Here is a 21,354-nt window from a genome sequence, read left to right on the forward strand (position 1 = left end):
TTTAATGGGCAAAAGACCTAAATAGACACTTCTCCAAAGCAGACATACAGATGGCCAAGAGGCATATGGAAAAATGCTCAAAGTCACTGATCATCAGAGAGATGCAAATTAAAATGACAATGAGGTATCACCTCACACCAGTCAGAATGGCTAGCATCAACAAATGACAAGTGCTGGCAAGAATGTGGAGAAAAGGGAACCCTAGTACACTGCTGGTGGAAATGCAGACTAGTGCAGCCATTATGGAAAACAGTATGGAGTTTTCTGAAAAAAATCACTGTCATTTGATCCAGTGATCCCACTTCTAGAAATATATCCTAAGAAACCCAAAATACCAATCAGAAAGAATGTATGCACCCCTATGTTTATAGCGATGCAATTTATAATAGCTAAGATCTGGAAACCTCCCACCTGCCCATCAGTAGCTGAGTGGATAAAAAAGCTGTGGTACATTTACACCATGGAATACTATGCAGCAGTAAAAAAAAAAAAAAAAAGGAAAAAGGATCTCTTACCCTTTGAGACAGCATGGAGGGACCTGGAAAGTATTATGCTAAGCAAAATAAGCCAGTCAGAGAAAGACAAGTATCACATGATCTCACTCATATGTGGCATCTAATGAACAAAATAAACTGATGAACAAAATAGATCCAGAGACATAGAAGCAGAGAACAGACTGTGAGATCTCAGAGGGAAGGCAGTGGGTGGGTGGGAAGAGATCAACCAAAGAACTTGTATGCATATGGAACTTGCATGCACCACCCCATGGACAGACAATAGGGTGGTGAAGGCCTGGGGTGGGAGCAGGCTAGAAGGGGTCAATGGAGGAAAAAAGGGGGCATATTAGTACTTTCAACAATAAAGGTTTAATTTTTTAAAAATGAAATAGAATAGAAAGAGAACATCCACATTATGAAGCTAAGTATAGTTTACATAAAACTTTTTAAAAGTATTTGTACGTGTAATTCTTGTCTCCATAAGAATTACTCAGGGCTCTTGATAACAATGCAGGTGGTCAGTGTGGCTCAGTTGGTTGAAGCATCTTCCCATACACCAAAAGGTCCCAGGTTCAATTCCTGGTCCAGGCATATACCCAGGTTGTGGATTCAATCCCAGGTTGTGAAGAGTGCAGGAGGCAACTGCCTGATATTTCTCTCTCTCCCCCGCTCCTCTCAAAAAGAAAAAAAAATGCAGGTGCTTAGATTCCACACCCAAAATTTTGGAGGGGTTCAAGAATCTGGATTTTTAATAAGAATCTGGATTTTTAACAAGAATCTGGATTTTGAACAAGTACTAGTAGATTGTAGACTGTGCTTTCAGACACAATGGTATAGATGCCCTTGAGAAGTAAGTGGTCTATAGCTAAGTGACCAACTTAAGAAAGACCTGAGGTTTTATTTCTGCCGGGCACCACAGGAAATGTTTTACATACATTACCTCATTTAAATCTGTCACACTGGCCCAGCCAGTGTGGCTCAGTGGTTGAGTGTCGACCCATGAACCAAGAGATCAGTGGTTCGATTCCCAGTCAGGGCATATGCCCAGGTTGAGGGCTCAATTCCCCAGTGGGGGGGTGTGCAGGCAGCAGCCAATCAATGTTTCTCTCATCAATTTTTCTATCTCTAACCCTCACCCTTGCTCTCTCTCTAAAATCAATAAAAAACATTAAAAATATGTCATACTATACAGGTTTCCTCATTAATGTTTTAAATAAAATCATTAATATCTGTTTACTTTATATCAGTGGGAGAGCCATGATTTCATCTTTTAAAAAATGATCCTTTAACACTTTAACAAGTTTCAGATACTTTGGGGTATTGTGGGGACCTCAAGAGGAGAGGAACTTGAGCAAATTTATAAGTAGTTCAGGTAAAACCTGCTGTGGAGAGAGCTTCCTGGGAATGGCTTCCATGCCTCAGGAGAGCAAATATCAGATTTTTAAAAATTCAATCTGAGGCTCCTTATGAAGATTTCCAGCAAAGCAAACTCAAGAAAGCCTATATGGTAAATTAACATACTTACTGCACCTAGGCAAATAATCAAGGCAAAGCTAATGAGACCAGCCTTATTTCATTATCAAAAACATCTTTCATTGAGGTTATGAGACTAGGGAAAATTTGTTCTTCAATGGGAAACTATGCATTGTCTAGAACACACCCTTTCAGGTTATATAAATCTAGCCTTTCAGTACCTTTGAGCTATTTTCACAACTCTATACATTATAGAGAATAATGAGAACTAGGAACTGATAGTCTATAGACAATAAATCCCCTCTCTCCACGTAAATAAATATGGACATGTAAATGATTCTTCCGACTATGGAAGAAACCAGTTTTGCCTCCATCTGCACATTCATTTCAATATTCCTGATCTGTAGTCTTCTAGAATCTTCCTTGGGTTCTCTTGCAAACTGGCTGTAAGATCTTACTGGTTCCTTGATTCATGAGTTGAGTAAAAGCTTTCACATGTGTTCATTTCATATCTGTATGAAATCATGAATTTTATTTCCTTTGTTTTGGTCTAAAGCTCTGCTTTTTTAGATTGCCCTGGTCATTGGTCCTAACATCTTTGAGTTCCAGTCAGCAATTTAATAAATTACATCGGCTATACCAGTCTCTACTGCATGTAATAAAAGTGAGTATTATCATATAAAACTTTTTTTTATATATATTTTTATTGATTTTTTACAGAGAGGAAGGGAGAGAGATAGAGAGTTAGAAACATCGATGAGAGAGAAACATCGATCAGCCGCCTCCTGCACACCTCCTACTGGGGATGTGCCCACAAACCAGGTACATGCCCCTGACCGGAATCGAACCTGGGACCCTTCAGTCTGCAGGCCGACACTCTATCCACTGAGCCAAACCAGTTCCGGCTATAAAACTTTTATTTGTTATACAGATGTATATTTATCCTAGTGGACTCACATTTTTAAAAATATATTTTATTGATTTTTTACAGAGAGGAAGGGAGAGGGATAGAGAGTTAGAAACATTGATGAGAGAAAAACATTGATCAGCTGCCTCCTGCACACTCCCTACTGGGTATATGCCCGCAACCAAGGTACATGCCCTTGACTGGAATCGAACTTGGGACCCTTGAGTCCGCAGGCCGATGCTCTATCCACTGAGCCAAACCGGTCAGGGCTGGACTCACATATTTTTTAACTTTGGATGGTCATTGTTTTGAGGTAAATACTTGGGCCCTAATGATTATTTTGTAGTATTTAATTTTTACTCAATAAGGATTTCTTGAATGTCTGGGATGTTTTTAAGTCAGGCAGATGTAAATGGAAAGTTCAAGAGCTTCACAATTTATGGTTGATCACTCTCTTATCCTCTCTCCCCTTCCCCCAAAACTGAGGTACAGAGCAATCTGAGGGCAGTATTCCGACTGCCTGCTTTGATAATGCTGTCCTGCTGGTGGTTACAAAGGGCTCAGTGTAAACCCAACACCAAGGAGACATCCCTGGGTCCAAGCCCTAATCAGTAAGATCTGGAAAGGCAGAGCCTGGCTCAGCAGTTGATGGTGGATCAACAGAATTACCTTCATACAAGAAAGCGACAACCACCATCCTCAGGTGCCAACACCCAGGTCCTTGGCGCTGGCTTGCTGGATGGGAGACCTGGGGCAAATCCCACCAATTCTCTGAGCTGGTTTCACCTGTGAAACAGGAAAAGTGGCATTGAGATATGGTACAGTGGGGCCTTGACTTACGAGTGTCCCGACTAATGAGTTTTTTGAGATACCAGCTGTCTCTCGGCCGATTTTTTGCATTGAGTTGATAGAGTAATTTGAGTTAACAAGCTCCTTAACAAGCTTGGTCTCGGAACGAATTAAACTCGTAAGTCAAGGCCCCACTGTATGTCAAATTCTTCTATAAACTGTAAATCACCGCACAAGCACAAGGAATTCTTTGTACAGGCCCCAATAGGGGTCCTGAAGAGTAGAAAGGGAAGAGAGAAGTTCATGATGTTTGAAAAAGCTCCTGGATGAGCCCTGGCAAGGTAGCTCAGTTGGTTAGAGCATCATCCTGATAGGCCAAGGTTTTGGGTTCGATCCCAAGTCAGGGTACATACTAGAATCAACCAGTGAATACATGAGACAATGAATTGATGTTTCTCTCTCTTTCCTTTCCTCTCTCTAAAATCAATTGTTTTTTTTTTTTTTTTTTAATATTTTATTGATTTTTTACAGAGAGGAAGGGAGAGAGATAGAGAGTTAGAAACATCGATGAGAGAGAAACATCCATCAGCTGCCTCCTGCACATCCCCCACTGGGGATGTGCCCGCAACCCAGGCACATGCCCTTGACCGGAATCGAACCTGAGACCTTCGGTCCGCAGGCCGACGCTCCATCCACTGAGCCAAACCGGTTTCGGCTAAAATCAATTGTTTTAAAAAGCTCCTGGGTGATTCCAATGCTGTCCTCCCACCTTCCGCTACTAATGAGCTACGTAGGTTACAAGGTGGCACGCTGGCTGGCCCAAGACACCTCCTATGACTATATGCAACCACTCTGGTATACATAGGCGTTACACTTGGGAGAGCTGGAAGGTGGCAGTGATCAAGATTAAGAACTGTTGCCCTGACCGGTTTGACTCAGTGGATAGAGCATCGGCTTGCGGACTGAAGGGTCCCAGGTTCGATTCCGGTCAAGAGCATGTACCTTGGTTGCGGGCACATCCCAGTAGCGGGTGTTCAGGAGGCAGCTGATGGATGTTTCTCTCTCATCAATGTTTCTAACTCTCTATCCCTCTCCCTTCCTCTCTGTAAAAAATCAATAAAATATATTTTTAAAAAAAACTAAAGGAAAAAATAGACTACTATTAAAAATAAAAAAAGATTAAGAACTGCTAGTCTAAGGCAGGGCTGCTCAAACTCAGCACCACTGGTATTTTGCACCAGATAATTCTTTGTGGTGGGAGCTGTCCTGTGCAATGAAGGATATTTAACAAGCATCCAGGCCTCTGCCTGCTAGATGCCAGGAGCATCTCCCAAGTCCCCACAACCAGCACTGTAAATGTCCCCTGGGAACCACTGCTCCAAAACAACTTAGAGCTGCCCTATAGAAAGAGAGATTACAGCCAACGGTCTCCCTACCCCCAACCCCCATCAGAATCTTAGCTAGTTTTACTCCTCCCTTACCAGGCCTAAGGTGTCCTCAAATCTCATTCTCTCTACACCGGAGCCTGCCACCTTCCACGCCTTCTTAGGACTTCAATCCCCACCACTGCCCTAATGGTCTTCCCCTCTAGCTCCTCCCGGTCCTTCCAATTCTCCCTACGCAATGCAGTGCTGACTGGTTAATCTTCCTAAAGTTCAACTTTAATCATTTCTCTCTCCAGTAAAAATCACCTGTCTCTGTTACAAAAGCCCCACAATCTAGCACCAACCTCACACACTATCTCTTCCCCCGATCTGACTAAGGGCTTTTGGAAGAGGAACAAGAGAAACCTGATTGAATCAAGCCAGAAAATCCATATCAAGTCCTGGAAATGGTTTTGGCCTTGAGAACCAGAAATGTCAAAATAATAAGGTTTCACGTGATTCTCTAATTATTGGAGCTCAGCATCCGAGTCCAAAGGCAAGGAGTAACGGAAGCGAAAGACCGATGGTGAAGGCAAGCATTTTGAACTATGGTCACACGGATTAGGTCCTGAAATCAATTTCATGGGTTAGCAATAGTTTTCTGGAATGGAAAGAACAGAATAGAATAGAACGGAATGGAATGTGCAGTTAGGGTAGGGGAATATCTCCCTTTAAAGTAATCTTTCATTAATCTACATCTACAGGCACAGGGTCTGCATGTAAAATATATTTCTCGGTGTCAGTTGAAAAGAACTTGAAAGCCACAGTGGACAGTCGACATAAGCAGACGTGGACGGAGGGATGCAACAACAGCAAAAGTGCAAGGTCACTCACTGGCACCTCCAGAGCCGCAAAGATGGGTGCCAGGATGGAGGCAGTGTGCGGCGGGGTGGACACCGCCGGGGGAGACGGGCAAATGTGGGGCTCTCTGATTTGGGGTGTCAGGGCTCAGTCCCAGGGTGGGGTGTGTTGGGGGAGGAGGGACGAGGAGAAAAGAGGCGAATCCCGGGTGAAGGACAAGGAGGCGGCCTAGGCGCCGGTACCCAAAGCCTGGGGACCCCCCTCCTCCCAGCAGCAGCAACCCCTGGGACCGCCGGGAGAGGCGCGCCCGCGCCGGGGACCGGGGACCCTCCCGACCCGCTGGTACCCGTCCTCACCGGGCACCGGCCGGGTGGCGACGGCAGCGGGGCCCTCCTTCTCCGGGACCGAGCCGCGGCAGGTCCTCTGGCCTCGGCCGCTGCAGTCACGGCGTCCACCTTGCGGCCCAGGCCCCTCCGGCCAGCGCAACACGAGCTCCGGGTCCCCGCCCCCACATGCCCTCTCGGGGGCGAGCCCCGCGCCCGCGCGCCGTCCCGCGGGTGGTGGGGAGCGCGCGTCACCCCGCCGGGGGTTGGGGGGGCCGGCCTCAGAGATCGCCTAGGCGAGCTCCCGGGGAGCCCGCGCAGCAGAGCCCATCGGGGCACAAGAATTCCGCTTCTCCGGGTCTTCCGTGCGCTGCGCCGAGCTGGCAGCCCAACCAATCGGCGCGGGGGGCGGGGCCAGGGCTCGCGAAGGGGGCGAGGAAAGCCCGGGATTGGGTGGCGGCGTCTGGGCGGAGCCTGGGTTGGACTTGCGGCTCCGACTTGGGGTCCGGCAGGTCTCAGACTAGAGCAGTGGTTCTCAACCTTCCTAATGCCGCGACCCTTTAATACAGTTCCTCCTGTTGTGGTGACCCCCAACCATAAAATTATTTTTGTTGCTACTTCATAACTGTAATGTTGCTACTGTTATGAATCGTAATGTAAATACCTGATATGCAGGATGTATTTTCATTGTTACAAATTGAACATAATTCAAGCACAGTGATTAATCACAAAAACAATATGTAATTATATGTGTGTTTTCCGATGGTCTTAGGCGACCCCTGTGAAAGGGTCGTTCGACCCCCGGTCGCGACCCACTGGTTGAGAACCGCTGGACTAGAGGGTGCGGGGTTTCATTGGGAACCCCGGATCTCCCCCTGGACTTGACTTCGCCCTTACAAAGGGGGAGCAGAAGGAAGTTTCTTATGCTCCTCATTGAAACCTTCAAATGACCCCGCCCCAAGCTGGGCCAATTTGAGATTCAAAATGAATAATAATAATTATGGATTATAACCTTGAATAAAGAATCTGAGTCAACACTGATGTAAATAAGTAAATGGGGGAGAAGGGAAGCTCTTTCTTATAGTAGGCAGCCAACTAAAATATATATTATAAGCTTATTTTACATGTGATTGCCTACATAATTTATTTTCCCATTGGACATTTCGTTTCTAAACCTATTATAAATATTGCTGCTGTGGCTGGCATCATTCCTAACAGTCGGGGAGTCTGGTGGAGAATACATGGGAATCCTTTGTGCACTTCTTGACATTTTTCTATAGGTGTGGAATTAGGTCAAAATAAAACGTCAAACTGAAATATCCACCCCTTTGACGTTCCGGGGTGGAAAGCGCCTATTCCGCGTGGTCCCTCTCTCGCCCATCGGTCCAGCCTTGGCCCTTTGGTCCCGACCTTGTCCGCCCGTCCAGCGGTCTCCTTCGCACAGCCACTGGACACTTGTCATTCTCCGACCACCCTGTGCTGTGGGGACCGGGCGTGGGGAGCTGCGGGGCCCCCGCACTGTTTTCCGGGACACCTGGCGAGTGGCCGCAGCCTCGAAGCTCCTGCACGTCGTCCCAACGCGCCTCGCCTCCCCTCCCGCTCGGTGTCCCGGACCCTCGTTCGCCGCCACCCTCCCAGCCCCCTCTGTTCCCCTTCGCCCGCCAGGGCCCCCAGTCTTCTAGCAGCGCGTCCTCGGCCTCGGAGTTTGCAGAGTGAAGACGCTGCTTCTCTCTAGGAAATGCCGCGCGCTTCAGACACCCCTTCCCTCCGCCTCTCCCGTCGCTCGGAAGCGGCGGCTGGAAGCGCCCCCTGGCGGCAGGCAGGTGGAGGTCCAGCGCCCACGGGGCCCTCCAACCCGGGGTCTCCAGCCGGCTCCTGGTTTCCATGGTCTCCGCAACCTCCGCGAGCTCTAGGGAGTCTCTCCCCCTCCCCCCCATCCCCCGGTGCTCTCCCGCACCCTTTCCTGCCCGCCACACGTTCAGCCCTCTGCCTCCCGCCCTCACCGCCAGGTCTTCCTCTCACCCCTGTGCGCCGCCCGCCTCCGACCTCTGCCCGCCGCCTGTCCTCCGCGCCCCGAACCCCCCACACCGCGCACCTCGCGGCCCGCCCCCCCCCCCTGCCCTGCACTCCAAAACCCGGGGCCTCGGAGACCAGTATCCACAAAGCCTCCCCTCCTTGGAGACGGCGAGCTTCTGTTATGGGGGGCGGGGCAGGCAGCAGTAGATACAAACACTGGTTAATGGTCTGTCTTAGAAGTAGTACGTGCTTATTGAATGTAAACTGTAATTGAAAGATAAATTCCAAATTAAAAAAATATTTTAAATTGCTATGGGGAAATAAAACGGGGAGGAGGGGTGGCTGCAATGTGTGCTAGACTTTAGGTCGGAAAGTGACTTGGAGTTAGGACTTCGCTCACGTTCTCCCGGTATCGGGCCATCTGCCGGGCAATCGCCCACCCCCTCCCCCTGCAGAAGGCGCCTTAGAGCCGCTGCCCGCTCCTCAAGGTGCGGGTGTGCGTCTTGGGCGTCTTGGGTCCGTAGGGATAGCCTGAGACTGCAGAAGAACTGCGGTTCTCCCGACCCGGTATTGGGGAGGCGCCTGGATCTCCTCCCTCCCCCCTCTCCTCTCCCCCCTCCCCCCACTCCGGGCTGCTCTGCAAAGTCTCGGCGGATGGGGAACCTGGGGTCCCACGACAGCTCTGGAAAGCAACCAAGGGGAATACAACCCCAAGGAGAAAACAGGCTTAAGTTGTGCACACAAGAGGAGGGTGCTATTATTTCCTTTTTTCTAATCCTCACCCGAGAAAGAGTGGATATATATGTCCAAAACTTAGCCCTAGCCGGTTTGCTCAGTGAGTAGAGCTTGGGCCTGCGGACCAAAGGGTCCCGGGTTCCATTCCGATTGGGGACGAAAGGGGCCATGTGCTAACCTGACTAGCTCAGGGAAGGCCTGCATGGCGGTTGTGCAAACTCAAGACCTAAAATAACCAGAAGGATGGTCTGAAAATTAAATATTGAACTACAAGCAGGTTATGGTGGGTAGTCATGCCCTAGGCCAGTATTTTCCCTGACAAAGATCAACTTCGATCTTTACTGAGCCTTTTGTCTTTTTGCATCTAAAATAACATACCTGTGAAATGTCTGGGTAACTTGTAACTTCCCTTTTTCTGGACCCCTCAGGGCACAACAAATGGTTATTATCCTGTTAATCGTCACCTGTTAACTCTGTTAACCATCCTTATCCATCTGTGTAAAAGAAGCATATGTCCATCATTTCACTTTTAATCCAATCCCAGAGGTCCCCCCCCTTGCTTTCTCCCACCTCCCTAATCTGTCACCAATGTATTTCATGTAACTCACGTATTTTCCTTTTGATGGTCATTTATGAAAACAAGGTATGAACTCCCCATTCTCTGGAGCATAACCTAATCTGTTGAGAGTCTGCTTCCTGGCAATTGTCAACAGATTGGCTCAAATAAACTCACAAAATTCTTTACAGGTTTGAATGGTTTTTACGTTAACACGGTCAAAGGCCCATTGGGGCCGTGCAGGAGGCAACCCATGGATGTGTTTCTCTCACATTGATGTTTCTCTCTGTCTTTCCCTTGTTATGCCCAGATTTCAAGATTCCCAAGAAACCACATCAGGGAGCCAATCGGATGCAAAAGCATAAGAATCTGTATTTCAAGCTAGCTTGAGCTCCCCATCCACCAGGCTCACCGACACAAAGGCAAACCAAGTGGCTGAGAGAGAGAACCCCGCCTAGAGACCGGTTATATAGGGGGGATTGGAGTAAGGGGAGGAGAAAAGACTGTGCTCTGCTGCCTGGGTGTGGCTAGCAGAGTAGGACGTAGCCCCTACCCTGGGGCAACCTAGCCCTTGCCCTTTCAATAACAGTAGCAAAATTACAGTTATGAAGTAGCAACGAAAATAATTTTATGGTTGGGGGTCACCACAGCATGAGGAACTGTATTAAAGGGTCGCGGAATCAGGAAGGTTGAGAACCGCTGCTCTAGGGGCTTTCTCAGGCTGCCCTCCGTGAGCCAGGCCCCTGTCAGACACTGTGGGCAGCCCTTTGCCCCAGCTTCCATGGACTTACCAGTCAGGAAGTTCCGTGTTTCCTGTCTAGCCCTGGGAGGCCAGCGCTGTGACTTGTTTATCACTAGATCCCAGGCACCCTGCTCTGGACAGACTTTAAGGTCTTCAAGAAGCGAAGGGGCCGGAAAGTGGCAGGAGAGAGAGGAGAAGGGGTAGAAATGGGGGTGAACCTAGGTGAGAATTATACCATGTCCCCTGCACCGCTCCTTTAACTTTTATACGAACGTGAAATGTTTCAAAATAAAGAAAATCGTGGACACTGCTGGCCCTCGCGTGTGTTCCCGGCTTGGCTCAGCAGGGGGTTCCTGACCCCGGTACTGAACACCTTCCAGGCAGGTGACGGCCACTCAGGAGGGAGATGGCCTTTGCTGTGCCCTCAAGCGGCTTCCAGGGGCCACCATGTCAGCCAGGCCCCTCACTGGGGACATGAGTGCCCACGCAGCCTGCAGCTTCCCTGGCAGCAGCAGGAGGGGTCAACAATGCCACACTGAAGTTCAGGGAGTGGGCAGGCCCATCATTCCTCTCTGACCCGCCCAGGCTGGGGCTGCCTGGACACCAGGCTGAGTGGGATGAAGTCACGCCTGGCCTGCCCCCTCTCCTCTCCTCCCCTTCTTCACTCCTGCTTCCCGGGTGGCACTCCGCCATCACACGCCAGAGCCTGAGCAACTCCTCCTACGTTCTTACCATCAGACAAAACCTGCCCCGCTAAAGGGTGACTCAGAACGGAGGAAAAGAGGAATTGGTGGGTAAGGGGAACCTATTTAAATCTGGAATTAAGACAGAAGAACATCTCAAATTATGGCTGCAGAATATAAACGTTACAGACAAACATGCTGTAAAAATAAAAATAGCGAAATGGAGAGCTGGCAAGGAAAACGTGCTGGGCAACCAGCTCTCCTGAGACGGTGTCAAGAGATACTGATTACATTTAGAAAATGGTGTTTTAAAACACAAGGCCTCTAAACTATCGGGTACATGCAGAGGTGTGACGAGATAATGGACTCCCCCTGGAATTTCTAACAGATCAGCATGCCAGACACAGATACTGGCTTCTCCAGACCCCCACACAGATACTGACTCCTTCCTGAATACCTTGCTGACCCCCTGCAGCTGAAACTTCCTCAGCTGAATACCTCAGCTCATGTCCCCGCCCCTCACCCAACCGCAGTATAAAAAAAAGCGCCCCCCTCCCTGTTGGCGTGAATCCTCGTGCCCTGTCTTTTGGGGTACGTGGGTCTCCCGGGGATGCAGAAATAAACCTTTCCTTTCTTTCTTTTCTGATTCACTCGACTCTTTATTTCTTATGCCGCCTCCTGAGCCACCTAACCTAACAATAAGCCCGGCCGGTGTAGCTAGCTCAGTGATTGAGCGTCGATCTATGAAGCAGGAGGTCACGGTTGGATTCCCAGTCAGGGCACATGCCCGGGTGGCAGGCTCAATCCCCAGTGTGGGGCGTGCAGGAGGCAGCTGATCAATGATTGTCTCTCACCATTGATGTTTCTATCTTTCTCTCCCTCTCCCTTCCTCTCTGAAATTGAAGCAGGAATTTGGGGGAACATAGGCAGGCTTAGGGTTTTTTTAGAATTGGGGTCCATGGAAAAACACAGGGCTGCAGACTGCGAGAAGGTACATTTCCATAACGCAAGGAAGCCAGGTGCAGTTACATCTCCATAAGACAGGGGAGCAGCAACAGTTGCATTTACATAAGACAAGGGAACTGGAAGTATCCCAGAAAGGTCTACATTTACAAAATAAAGAGAAGGAAGCCCTTCATCCAGATGGAAAAGAAAGCCCAGAGGAATGGAAGATGAGGGAGGAGGGCCTTAGGAATCACTATAGTAACCAATTCGAAGGGGAATATTGACCAATCAGAGGGGATATCAGGACACAGGAACTGCAGCCTTTATAAACCACAGGGAAAAGGAGCTCAGTGGGACTCTTTTCCCCCTCCCTACGTGGGAGTCAGTTCTGTGGGACTCTTCCCCCTCCCTACGTGGGAGTCTGTACTTGTTCTTCAATAAATCTCCACCTTTGCTATACCACTTTCTGTCCGTAGATTCATTCTTCGATTCCGGTGGACAAAGAATCCGGGTTCCAGTCCAAAAATTTGGTATCAAAATCAATAAAAATATATTTTTTAAAAATAAGCCATTTCCTTGTGCCCAGTGGCAGTTTACAAATAACGAGGGCCCCTTGCGGTGAGGCAACTGAGGCTGGGGGCCTCTGGGGGACCTGGACTTCTGGTTGGAGGAGAGCTGTGGAGTTCCTCCACTTCCTCCTCCAGCAGTGCAGCACCCAGGGGCTAGGGAGGGGTTCAGGCTCCTGGTCATCTCAGCCCCAACCCACCTGGAAGGAACATGATGGGAGCACCACACACTTGTCAGGGGGCCCGGCCCCCAGACAGCAGCCCCCGCCCAGCAGAACCCTGGGCCGCAGTGATGGCAGAGCCCTGTGCAGGGGGCTATCAGTCCCATGTGGCTGCCTGGAGGAGGTGAGCCTCCTGAGGCTCCAGCAAGGGGACAGGCCCTGGAGGGAGCCAGGGAGGTGGCTGGATCAGCTTCCTAGGGGGTCAGGGCTGGCAGTCCCACTGCCCCCTTTCAGACCAAGGCAGAAGGAAGGGAACCTCAGAGACCCACCTAGTCTCTTGCCAGGGGCTGGATTTCCAGATCGAAGGAGCCCTCGGGTGTGAGGTTCTGGGGGATGGAGGCCCTCGAGAGCCCTCCTGAGTCTGAAATAGAGCCCAGTCCAGGCAGCCTGGGGAAGGACCATGTGAGGGCTGGTGGGGTTGGAATTGGGCCTCAAAGGACCCGAATCCTGGAATTTTTACAACCTGTTCATGATAGGATCTAGCATTTATTTTATTTTATTTTAATCTTTTGTTCTGCTTACAAAAGTAACTTGAGCTTGAGCTGAAAAACATTACACAATGTTGTGAGTGAAAATCACTGGGGACTGGGCCCCAGGCAGAAGTCACAGCCAAGTTCACTGAGCCATCAAGGACGCCGTGCCTGCAGTCGCCAGGGTTACGGAGCCTCGTCGGGCCCCACAGAGGACTCCTCCCGCCCTCCGTGGGACTGGGAGCTGGCCCCTCTGCCAGCCTTCCGTCTTCTTTTCCTTTCTGGAAGAGAATGGGGTGGGTCAGGAGGGCTCAGAGGAAAAGAGAGGGGTGAGGGTGTGGCACAGACCCGAGTCCCTGAGCTCTCAGCCCACCAGGGGATGACCTGGGCACCACTGACCGACTTCGAAGATTGCCAACGCCAGACATACGCTCCCAAAGGCCACAGAGGCTGCTAAAGTCATTTCCAGGAAACTCTGGGCCAAATCTGGGCTGAGGACTAGGAAGCTGCTGCTGCCCCCAGTGGCTGGCCAGGGATGGAGCAACGTGTGTGTGTGTGTGTGTGTGTGTGTGTGTGTGTGTGAGTGATGGCAGCCGAGGGGGTTGGTGACTGCTGGAGACCTGCCTAAGGGAGCCTGTGGGGCAGAGAGACAGCCTGGCTCTGCCCTCCATCTCTCCACCTGAGGAAGGCTGGCTTTTGTTCGAATCCTCACAATAGCGTGTATGGGCTAGAGCCTATCTGGCCCAAGAACCTGGGCAGATGCCCAAGCTGAGGTCTCAGAGAGGGTGGAAAAGGCCCTGGATCTAACCCAACCCACTGAGTTGAGCGGGAAGACGGTCTCTGAGCCAGATGTCCCCCCTTCACCCTCTGCAGGGATCAGCTGGTGGCCTCAGCGTAGTAACTTGGCCTCTGAACCCTGCTTCCCAACAGGTCACAGGATAGCACCCTCCACCCCCTGGGCTGGCAGGAGGAAGCAGGTATACATACACATGGAGGCCCTGAACCAGAACTGGCTGGTGGAAGCGCTCACAGCGTACACTGGGCACACTGCAGGTTCTGGGGAGATGGGGTCCCCAGCTCCCTGATTACAGCTCCTATCCAACAGGGGATGGAGGTGAGGGGTTCCTCAGGCCTGTAGCTGGGGTGTCCCGTCTCAGGAGCCTTAATGTCTCAACCTTGGGGAAGTAGTAGGGCCCCCCCACCCCTGACCTCACAGCACTCACCACTGTTTCCATCAGTGCGGAGGGGTCCCTTGTACTGCCCAGCTACCTGGTGGAAACCAAGAAGCTTTGGCTTCCCTTTCCCGGGACTGGCTACCAAGCCGAGTGCCCTGACTGACTCCAAGGAGGCCCCTGTTCATACGCAGCAAATAGGGCCAACTGCTGTGGCTTTTATTTTCTCTATCTTCTCAGGGCTCAGCAGACCCTGTTTCTGGTTGGGAAGAAACCTCAGCTCATCTCCTTCCCAGCTACTAGGCATCCCCTCCCCCAGGCGTCCCTCAGGTTTCCAAGTTCCACTGTCACCTGCACCAAGCCTGGGGCTCCAAATAGACTTTGGCACAGAAACATGCACACACAGACCCCCCCCCCCAACACATAAATACAGAAATACACAAGAGCAGGCAATGGACAGCCCTCGCCAGTTGCTCAGTGGTTAGAGCATCTGCACTCAGACTGAAGGGCTGTGGGTTCGATCCCCTGTCAAGTACACATACTTCGGTTGCAGGCTTGATCCCTAGTCCGGGTCAGGGTGTGTGCAGGAGGCAACCAATCGATGCATCTCTCTTACATCAATGTTTCTCTCTCTCTCTCTCTCTCTCTCTCTCTCTCTCTCTCTCTCTCTCTCTTTTTCCCTCTCTCCCTCCTCCCTCCCTTCCATTCTCTAAAAATCAGTGGAAAGGGTGAGGATTTAAAAAAAAAAAAAAGAGCAGACATGGACAGAAATAGGCCCAGGGACAGGGACACACACACAGACATACCTTCCCAGGCAAATCCATATGTAGACACAGAACCCCAGACACACATGCATGGAGGCTATAGACTCGCAGAGAAGAGAGACTACATGCAGACACGCTCACAGCACGGGCATGCTCTTTCTAGAGCCAGCCAGGCCTGTCTGTCCCCTCGGCTGTGCGGTGTCAGGGGACTTGCAGCCCCAGGGAGGTCTTGCTCGGTTTTGCTCGCTGGGACGAGGGCCTCACCTGTGTCCAGCTTCCTGCGTTTCTGCTCAGACTCCGGCGGGGCTGCCTCAATGGCACGCTGGGCCTCGGGATGGATCTTGAGGAGGGCCTTGGCCAGGGTGGTGGGGGCGGGCACCCCCAGGGACATGATGCAGTGCACGCCTCTGCGCTTGGCTGCAGCCACTTTGTCACTGTCTTTGGACGCTGTCAGCAGGACCAGTTTGGAGAACTTCCTGGGCTTGGGCTTCCTGGGAGCTGAAGGGACGACATCTGTGCCCGGCTCGGGGGACTGTGGGGACGGCTCCTGGCCGGCCTTCACACTCTCGCCCTCCTGTTCGCTGGGCTCAGGCAGGGGCATTGTGGGACCAACGGCCTGTCCCCCAGGCCACACTCAAGCTCCAGGAGACGGATTTCTCCTCCTGATTCCTGGCAAGGAACCTGGCAGTCCAGGGGCTCTGTCCTAAGGAAGAAAGCAAACCCCCATCAGTGAAGCCTGGGCTCAAGGAGAATGGATCTGGGGCGCAGTTTGGGCAGATGGGGCACCAAGATGCCCAAGGACCTGAACAGAGCTGGAGAAGCCTGGGCCGGTGCTTCTGCTTGGCCAGCTCCTCTCTTCGCAGCAGTGAGCATGTAAATGTGCTTTCACAATTAAGTCCTGCCCTTGGGGCGGGGCGGGGGGGGGAAGGCTGCTGGGGATTAAGATACAGATAACTGAGTTACTACAAATCCAGGTGCTTGGGTGCTGGGCCTGAAGCAAAGTGTTTCATGGTTTTTTCCATTTAACCTTTCAGCCACATGTTATGAAAGTCCGCCATTCTCACTGACCCAGGTTACAGACGAGGACACTGAGCCTGCCAGGGCGACCAGCACAGCCATGAAGCGGCAGAGCTGGGAGGCCAGCTGAGGCCGAGCTGGAGCCCACCCCACACGGCGCCTGGCGTGCCTTGTCCAGGATAACAGTCACCGGCGTTCCTGAGCACCACGCATCAGAGACAAGCACTGGGGACATGAGCTCAGGTCACTGACCTTCCCAGAATCCCCAGCGCCCTCTCACCCTGACACTCTGCAGACCACAGAGTTCCTGGCCCTGAGAGGCGTGACTCTGGACTCACAACTAGATCCTGTGCCCACCCCAGGCGGGAGGCCTGGGGCCACCCAGAGCTCAGGAGGTGCCAGGGGTGCTTTCATAGTCCACGAGGGCAGCGATCTGACCTTGTGCTTGAGCTGGTGCTCCACTGCCTCGGCTGGGCGGGGACAGGGCTGTGAATTTGTCCAGAGAATCTGTGGTCACTGAGGGCTCCCTGGCTTCTGGCCTGGAGAAGCATAAAGGACAGATTACGGGGACGGGGCTGGTCTGAAGACCATGGCCCTGGGCATAAGCATGAGGTGGCCTTTTTTGTTTGGGGGGCAAGTAGGTGGTGGGCGGATGGCAGGTCTTCCCAGTTTACCGTGTTAGCCCAGAACTAATGCTGCAGGCTGGGGAGACTCTTGCCTGCCCTGCCCAGGACCAGGCTGTGGCAAAGCCCACACATACCTACTTGCACCCTCCGTTCTCACTGTTTCCTTTTTCCTGTGTCCTCACATGGTCTTCCCTGTGTGTCTATACCCTAAAGGCCCTTTCCTAACACAGCCACATTGTGAGGTCCTGAGTGTTAGAGCTTCAACACATGGGTTGGGGGTAGGCACAATTCAGTCCACAGCAGCACAGAACACGGTGAGCGCCTAATAAATCATAGCGTGTGGTGTCTCTATATCTCGATCCCAAACTTCCATGCACGTTCAAACCGAGAGCATGTCCCGGATGGCAGGAGTGCGCGGGGCCTGCACGTGACACTAGGACAGCGGTTCTCAACCTGTGGGTCGAGACCCCTTTGGCGGTCGAACGACCCTTTCACAGGGGTCGCCTAAGACCATCCTGCAGATCAGATATTTACATTACGATTCATAACAGTAGCAACATTACAGTTATGACGTAGCAACGAAAATAATTGTATGATTGGGTCACAACATGAGGAACTGTATTTAAAGGGCCAGAAGGTTGAGAACCACTGTACTAGGGGCTATTTACTCAGTTAGGAGCCCTCAAACCAGCTGGATCTTCACACAAATGCCACCACAGTTCCAAAAGCTCTGCCTGTCACCCAGGGGAGCCAGACTACGCTTATATGGATTTTTTTTTCATCATCCAAATTTTAGGTCATCATCCAAATTTTAAAAATATGAAAAATGCTTGTAGAACCACCTTCATCCAAGATCTACCCATTTGAAAACATTCCTGCACAATAAACAGCTCCTCTACTCGGCTGACACCACTCTTAATTTATCCGGATTTAGTTTTCTAACCAAAGGAAAGCAATGAGATAGGTTATATTGAGGTTATTCTGAAATATTTAATTGAAAAAGTAATATTGAATTCATTAAACAGTAATAGTAAATCTGCATCATCCCACCTCCTATCACAAACTGCTTTCATTTCTGCATTGTTTTCTACATACATCTTTTTTCAGAGCTACAAGCAAAGCTTTCGAATAATCGTATTTCCTGCTTTCTTTCCATTTATTAGGGTAGAAACCACCAGTTTAGAGACCAGATGGAAAGACCCCTAGAGAGTGCCAGAACACAATTTAACTTATCCTGTAAGTGTAGAAAATTCAATTTAAACTTTAAGCAACAGTATTCTAGAAGGCCACAAGATAGTGATGTTGCTCCTTAAAATGAGCCATTTTTCCAAGATGAAAAAAGAGGACATAAGGGGTAAAAAAAGATATAAAAGGTTTTAAAGTGTTTCTATTTGTGCCCTATCTGGTTTGGTTCAATGGATAGAGCGTTGGCCTGCAAACTGAAGGGTCCCAGGTTCGATTCCGGCAAAGGACACATGCCTGGGTTGCGGCCTTGATCCTCAGTAGGGGGCGTGCAGGAGGCAGCCAATCAATGATTCTTTCTCATCATTGATGTTTCTATATCTCTCTCCCTTCCTCTCTAAAATCAATAAAATATACTTTAAAAAAAGGTATCTACAAATAAATAAATAAAAATAAAGTGTTTATATTTGGCTTACAAAAAAGCATTGTTAGAAAGTCCAGTAAACACATTTAGCAAAGATGATCTTTTCTAGGCTACACAACTGTGCATTTTCAAAAAAAAAAAAAAAAGACCAAGAACTTTGATCCCTGTCCTGTGTCTTTCTCTCTCAATCCACTCGTCTTTCCTTTTATTTATTCTCCATTCCAGTTATATTTCTCATGTACTTACTAATTTTATTTGACCCATTCTTAACTTAAGAAGCAGGTGCTTTCTAGTCTGTTTTCAAAGAATTATGTTAAAATGCACTAGAGCTAACTAAGAAGCATTCATTAAAATGTTAGCAGTGGTGGGAATGAGGGATTTCATTTTTGCTCGTTTTCTATTTTTTTATAATTTCCCCCAAATTGTAACCTGCATGAACTAATTTTACAAGGGAAAATATTTAACATTAAAAAACATAAGATACATTTACCAAGATGGTAATTTTCCTTTTAGTCTACTACTTTAGAAAAAAAGGTCTCCATTCCTATGCCACATAATGTCATGTAAGAAAATAAAGATTAATATAAACAACTAGAATTTAAAATGAATAAAATTAAACTAGAGAGAGAGAGCACACACACCCTGCCCCTCCAGCACTCCTGTCCATGTCCAACATTAAAGTGACCTGCCCAGAGCCATGTGGTTGGTCCTCAAGCTGAGATCTGAGCCAGGAACAAAAATCCTATGACATCAGCCCATATCTCCAGAACAATCTTCCTTCTAAATGTCACCATCACCCCCACTCTGCCCTGGGAAGACTGAGACTCCAGGACTTAAGTAAGTGGCTCCGGACAGCAGAGCTACCAGGAGCCAAAATTTGAACCCAGGCCTGGCTGGTCCGCCCTGAGCATCTGTGTCTTAAAGTGAAAAATGCCAGTTACAGAGGAAACTGCATGCAGGACTTCAGAGTAAGTCCTCAGGATATAACCCAAAGAATAAAATAGATATCCATAAGCCCACACTGACATAAATGGGGGAGAAGGGACAAATCCTTACGAAGAATTCCAAAAACACTTCCCCTTTAGGAGGTGAAGGTTAAATCCGACCCTTGATACGGGGGAAAGAATAGACTTTTCACAAATGTCGAATGGTGGGCCAATTAGATATCCAATACAAAGGAATGAAGATGAACCCCCTCCTCACACCATATACGAAAATTAACTCTAAATAGATCATAAAAGCTAGCTATAAAACTCTTTTTTTAAAAGATAGCAATAAGTCTTCATGAACTTGGATTGGCAGCTTTTTTCAATATGACACCTAAAAGTACAGGCAACCAAAGAAGAAACAGATAAATTGAAAAAAAATTAAAACTTCTGTGAAGGATACTGTCAAGAAAGTTAAAAGAGTGTGGTGCAGTTGCTTGGGCGTTTCCTGTGCACCAGGAGGTTCCCAGTCAAGGGCACATGCACCGTCTCAGGGGTTGTGCAGGAGGCAGGTGATTCTTGTGCTCTCACATCGATGTTTTTCTCTCTCTCCCTCTCCCTTCCTCTCTCTCTAAAAACCAATAAACTAATTTATTTTTATTAAAAAAAATTTTTTGGTTAATCCTCACCTGAGGATATTTTTTCCATTGATTTTTAGAGAATGGAAGGGAGGGAGGGGGATGGGAGAGGAAAAGAGGGGGAGAGAGAGACCAATGTGAAAGACACATTAACTGGTTGCCTCCCACATGTGCCCAAACCAGGACTGGGGATGGATCAAATCTGCAACCCAGGTATGCGCCCTTGACCTGGAATGGAACCCATGACCCTTTGGTCTGCAGGTCAACATTCTAACCACTGATCAACACTGGCCAGGGGGGTGGGGGGAATCAATAAATTATTTTTTAAAAAAGAAAGTTAAAAGGTAACCCATAGAATGGGAGAAAAATTTTGCAAATTACATATTTGATAAGGGTCTTGTATCTGGAATTTATAAAGAACTCTAACTCTGAAATAAAAAGGCAACCCAATTTAATAATGAGCAAAGGCTCTGTATTGGTCTTTCTGAAAAGAAGATACACAAATGGTTGTTAAGCACATGAAATGTTCCACATCATTAGCCAAATGGGAAATGCAGAACAAAACCACAATGAGATACTACTTAGCACCACTGGGATGCACATCAGTCTCTCTTCTGGATTCATCCTCACCCTTCTAGAAATTTATTTTCTAGGTGTAAAGGGAAGGACTGAGAGGCAGCTACTTTAAGCGAAATGTGTATATTTTGAAAATTAAATTTTTACTCAGTAAAAGTTCAATAAATAAATAGAATTTTAAAAAGTGAAACAGAAATGAATTAAAAAGACCAAAAAGCTTGACAGTTACCTTACTTGACTCGGTTTACACCCTTCCATTAATTGTGTAATCCGGTGGTTTTAGATTGCTGTGGCCTCCAGTCACCCACTGATCCCAACCAGCTGTCATGCTGTTGGTCTGCGCAAAGGAACCCCAGAAGTGTGAAGAGGACCCCGTGGAAGGCCCAGTTCACACACAGTTAAGAACTGGCAGGAGCCTCTGAGATATCACCAGGTCTTTGGGAGGCCGTGTAATGGCCCCCAACAATGTCCAGTCCCGACCCCTGGAACCTGTGAATGTGTTACCTTACATGGCAAAGAAGAATTAAGTTTTCAGATGGAATTAGGTTACTAAAGTAGATGAGCTTGGGTTATCCAGGTGGGGCCAATCACAAGGATCCTAAAAAGCCGAAGAGGAAAGCAGAGAGAGGCAGAGAAAGATGTGCTGATGGAAACAGGGTCAGAGGAATTTGACATTGCTGGCTGTGAAGATGGAGGGAGGGGGCCATGAGCCAAGGAATGCTGGAGGCCTCTAGAAACTGGAAAAGGCAAAGAAATAGATGGTCTCCTCTCGAGTCCTCAGGAAGGAATACAGCCCTGCCCACGCCTTGATTTGAAACCACTGAGACCTGTATCAGACTTCTGAACTCCAGAACTGTAAGGTTGTTACAAAGCTGTGTTGT

At 49.0% G+C, this 21,354-nt stretch overlaps 2 protein-coding genes across 2 annotated transcripts in view; both read right to left on the reverse strand.

Moving 5' to 3' along the window:
• The window catches only part of FLYWCH1 (FLYWCH-type zinc finger 1), a 32,676-nt gene extending 26,104 nt beyond the window's left edge, over positions 1–6,572 (reverse strand). The window contains exons 1-2 of the mRNA XM_023755319.1: positions 6,248–6,572; positions 3,547–3,663 (exon numbers count right to left, since the gene is read on the reverse strand). The gene's annotated coding sequence lies outside the window, so the exon portion shown is untranslated. The remainder of the gene's footprint in view (positions 1–3,546; positions 3,664–6,247) is intronic.
• A 6,762-nt stretch (positions 6,573–13,334) lies between these two features.
• Positions 13,335–16,753, reverse strand: FLYWCH2 (FLYWCH family member 2). Its single transcript, XM_014457356.2, has 3 exons — positions 16,540–16,753; positions 15,295–15,787; positions 13,335–13,429 (listed from the first exon to the last, which is right to left on the reverse strand). Exons 2-3 carry the CDS (start codon positions 15,683–15,685, stop codon positions 13,335–13,337), a joined length of 486 nt encoding a protein of 161 aa, XP_014312842.2. The 5' UTR covers positions 15,686–15,787; positions 16,540–16,753.
• Between the last annotated feature and the right edge of the window lie 4,601 nt (positions 16,754–21,354).

Source organism: Myotis lucifugus, unplaced genomic scaffold, assembly GCF_000147115.1.
Source record: "Myotis lucifugus unplaced genomic scaffold, Myoluc2.0 scaffold_72, whole genome shotgun sequence".
NCBI lineage: Eukaryota > Metazoa > Chordata > Mammalia > Chiroptera > Vespertilionidae > Myotis > Myotis lucifugus.

Excerpts from the sequence above, each read along its gene's own strand:
- FLYWCH2 (XM_014457356.2), bottom strand. The coding sequence starts at position 15,685 with ATGCCCCTGCCTGAGCCCAGCGAACAGGAGGGCGAGAGTGTGAAGGCC. Across the intron at positions 13,430-15,294 it reads AGACCTCCCTGGGGCTGCAA|AAAGGAAAAGAAGACGGAAG; the intron begins GTCCCCTGACAC and ends ATTCTCTTCCAG.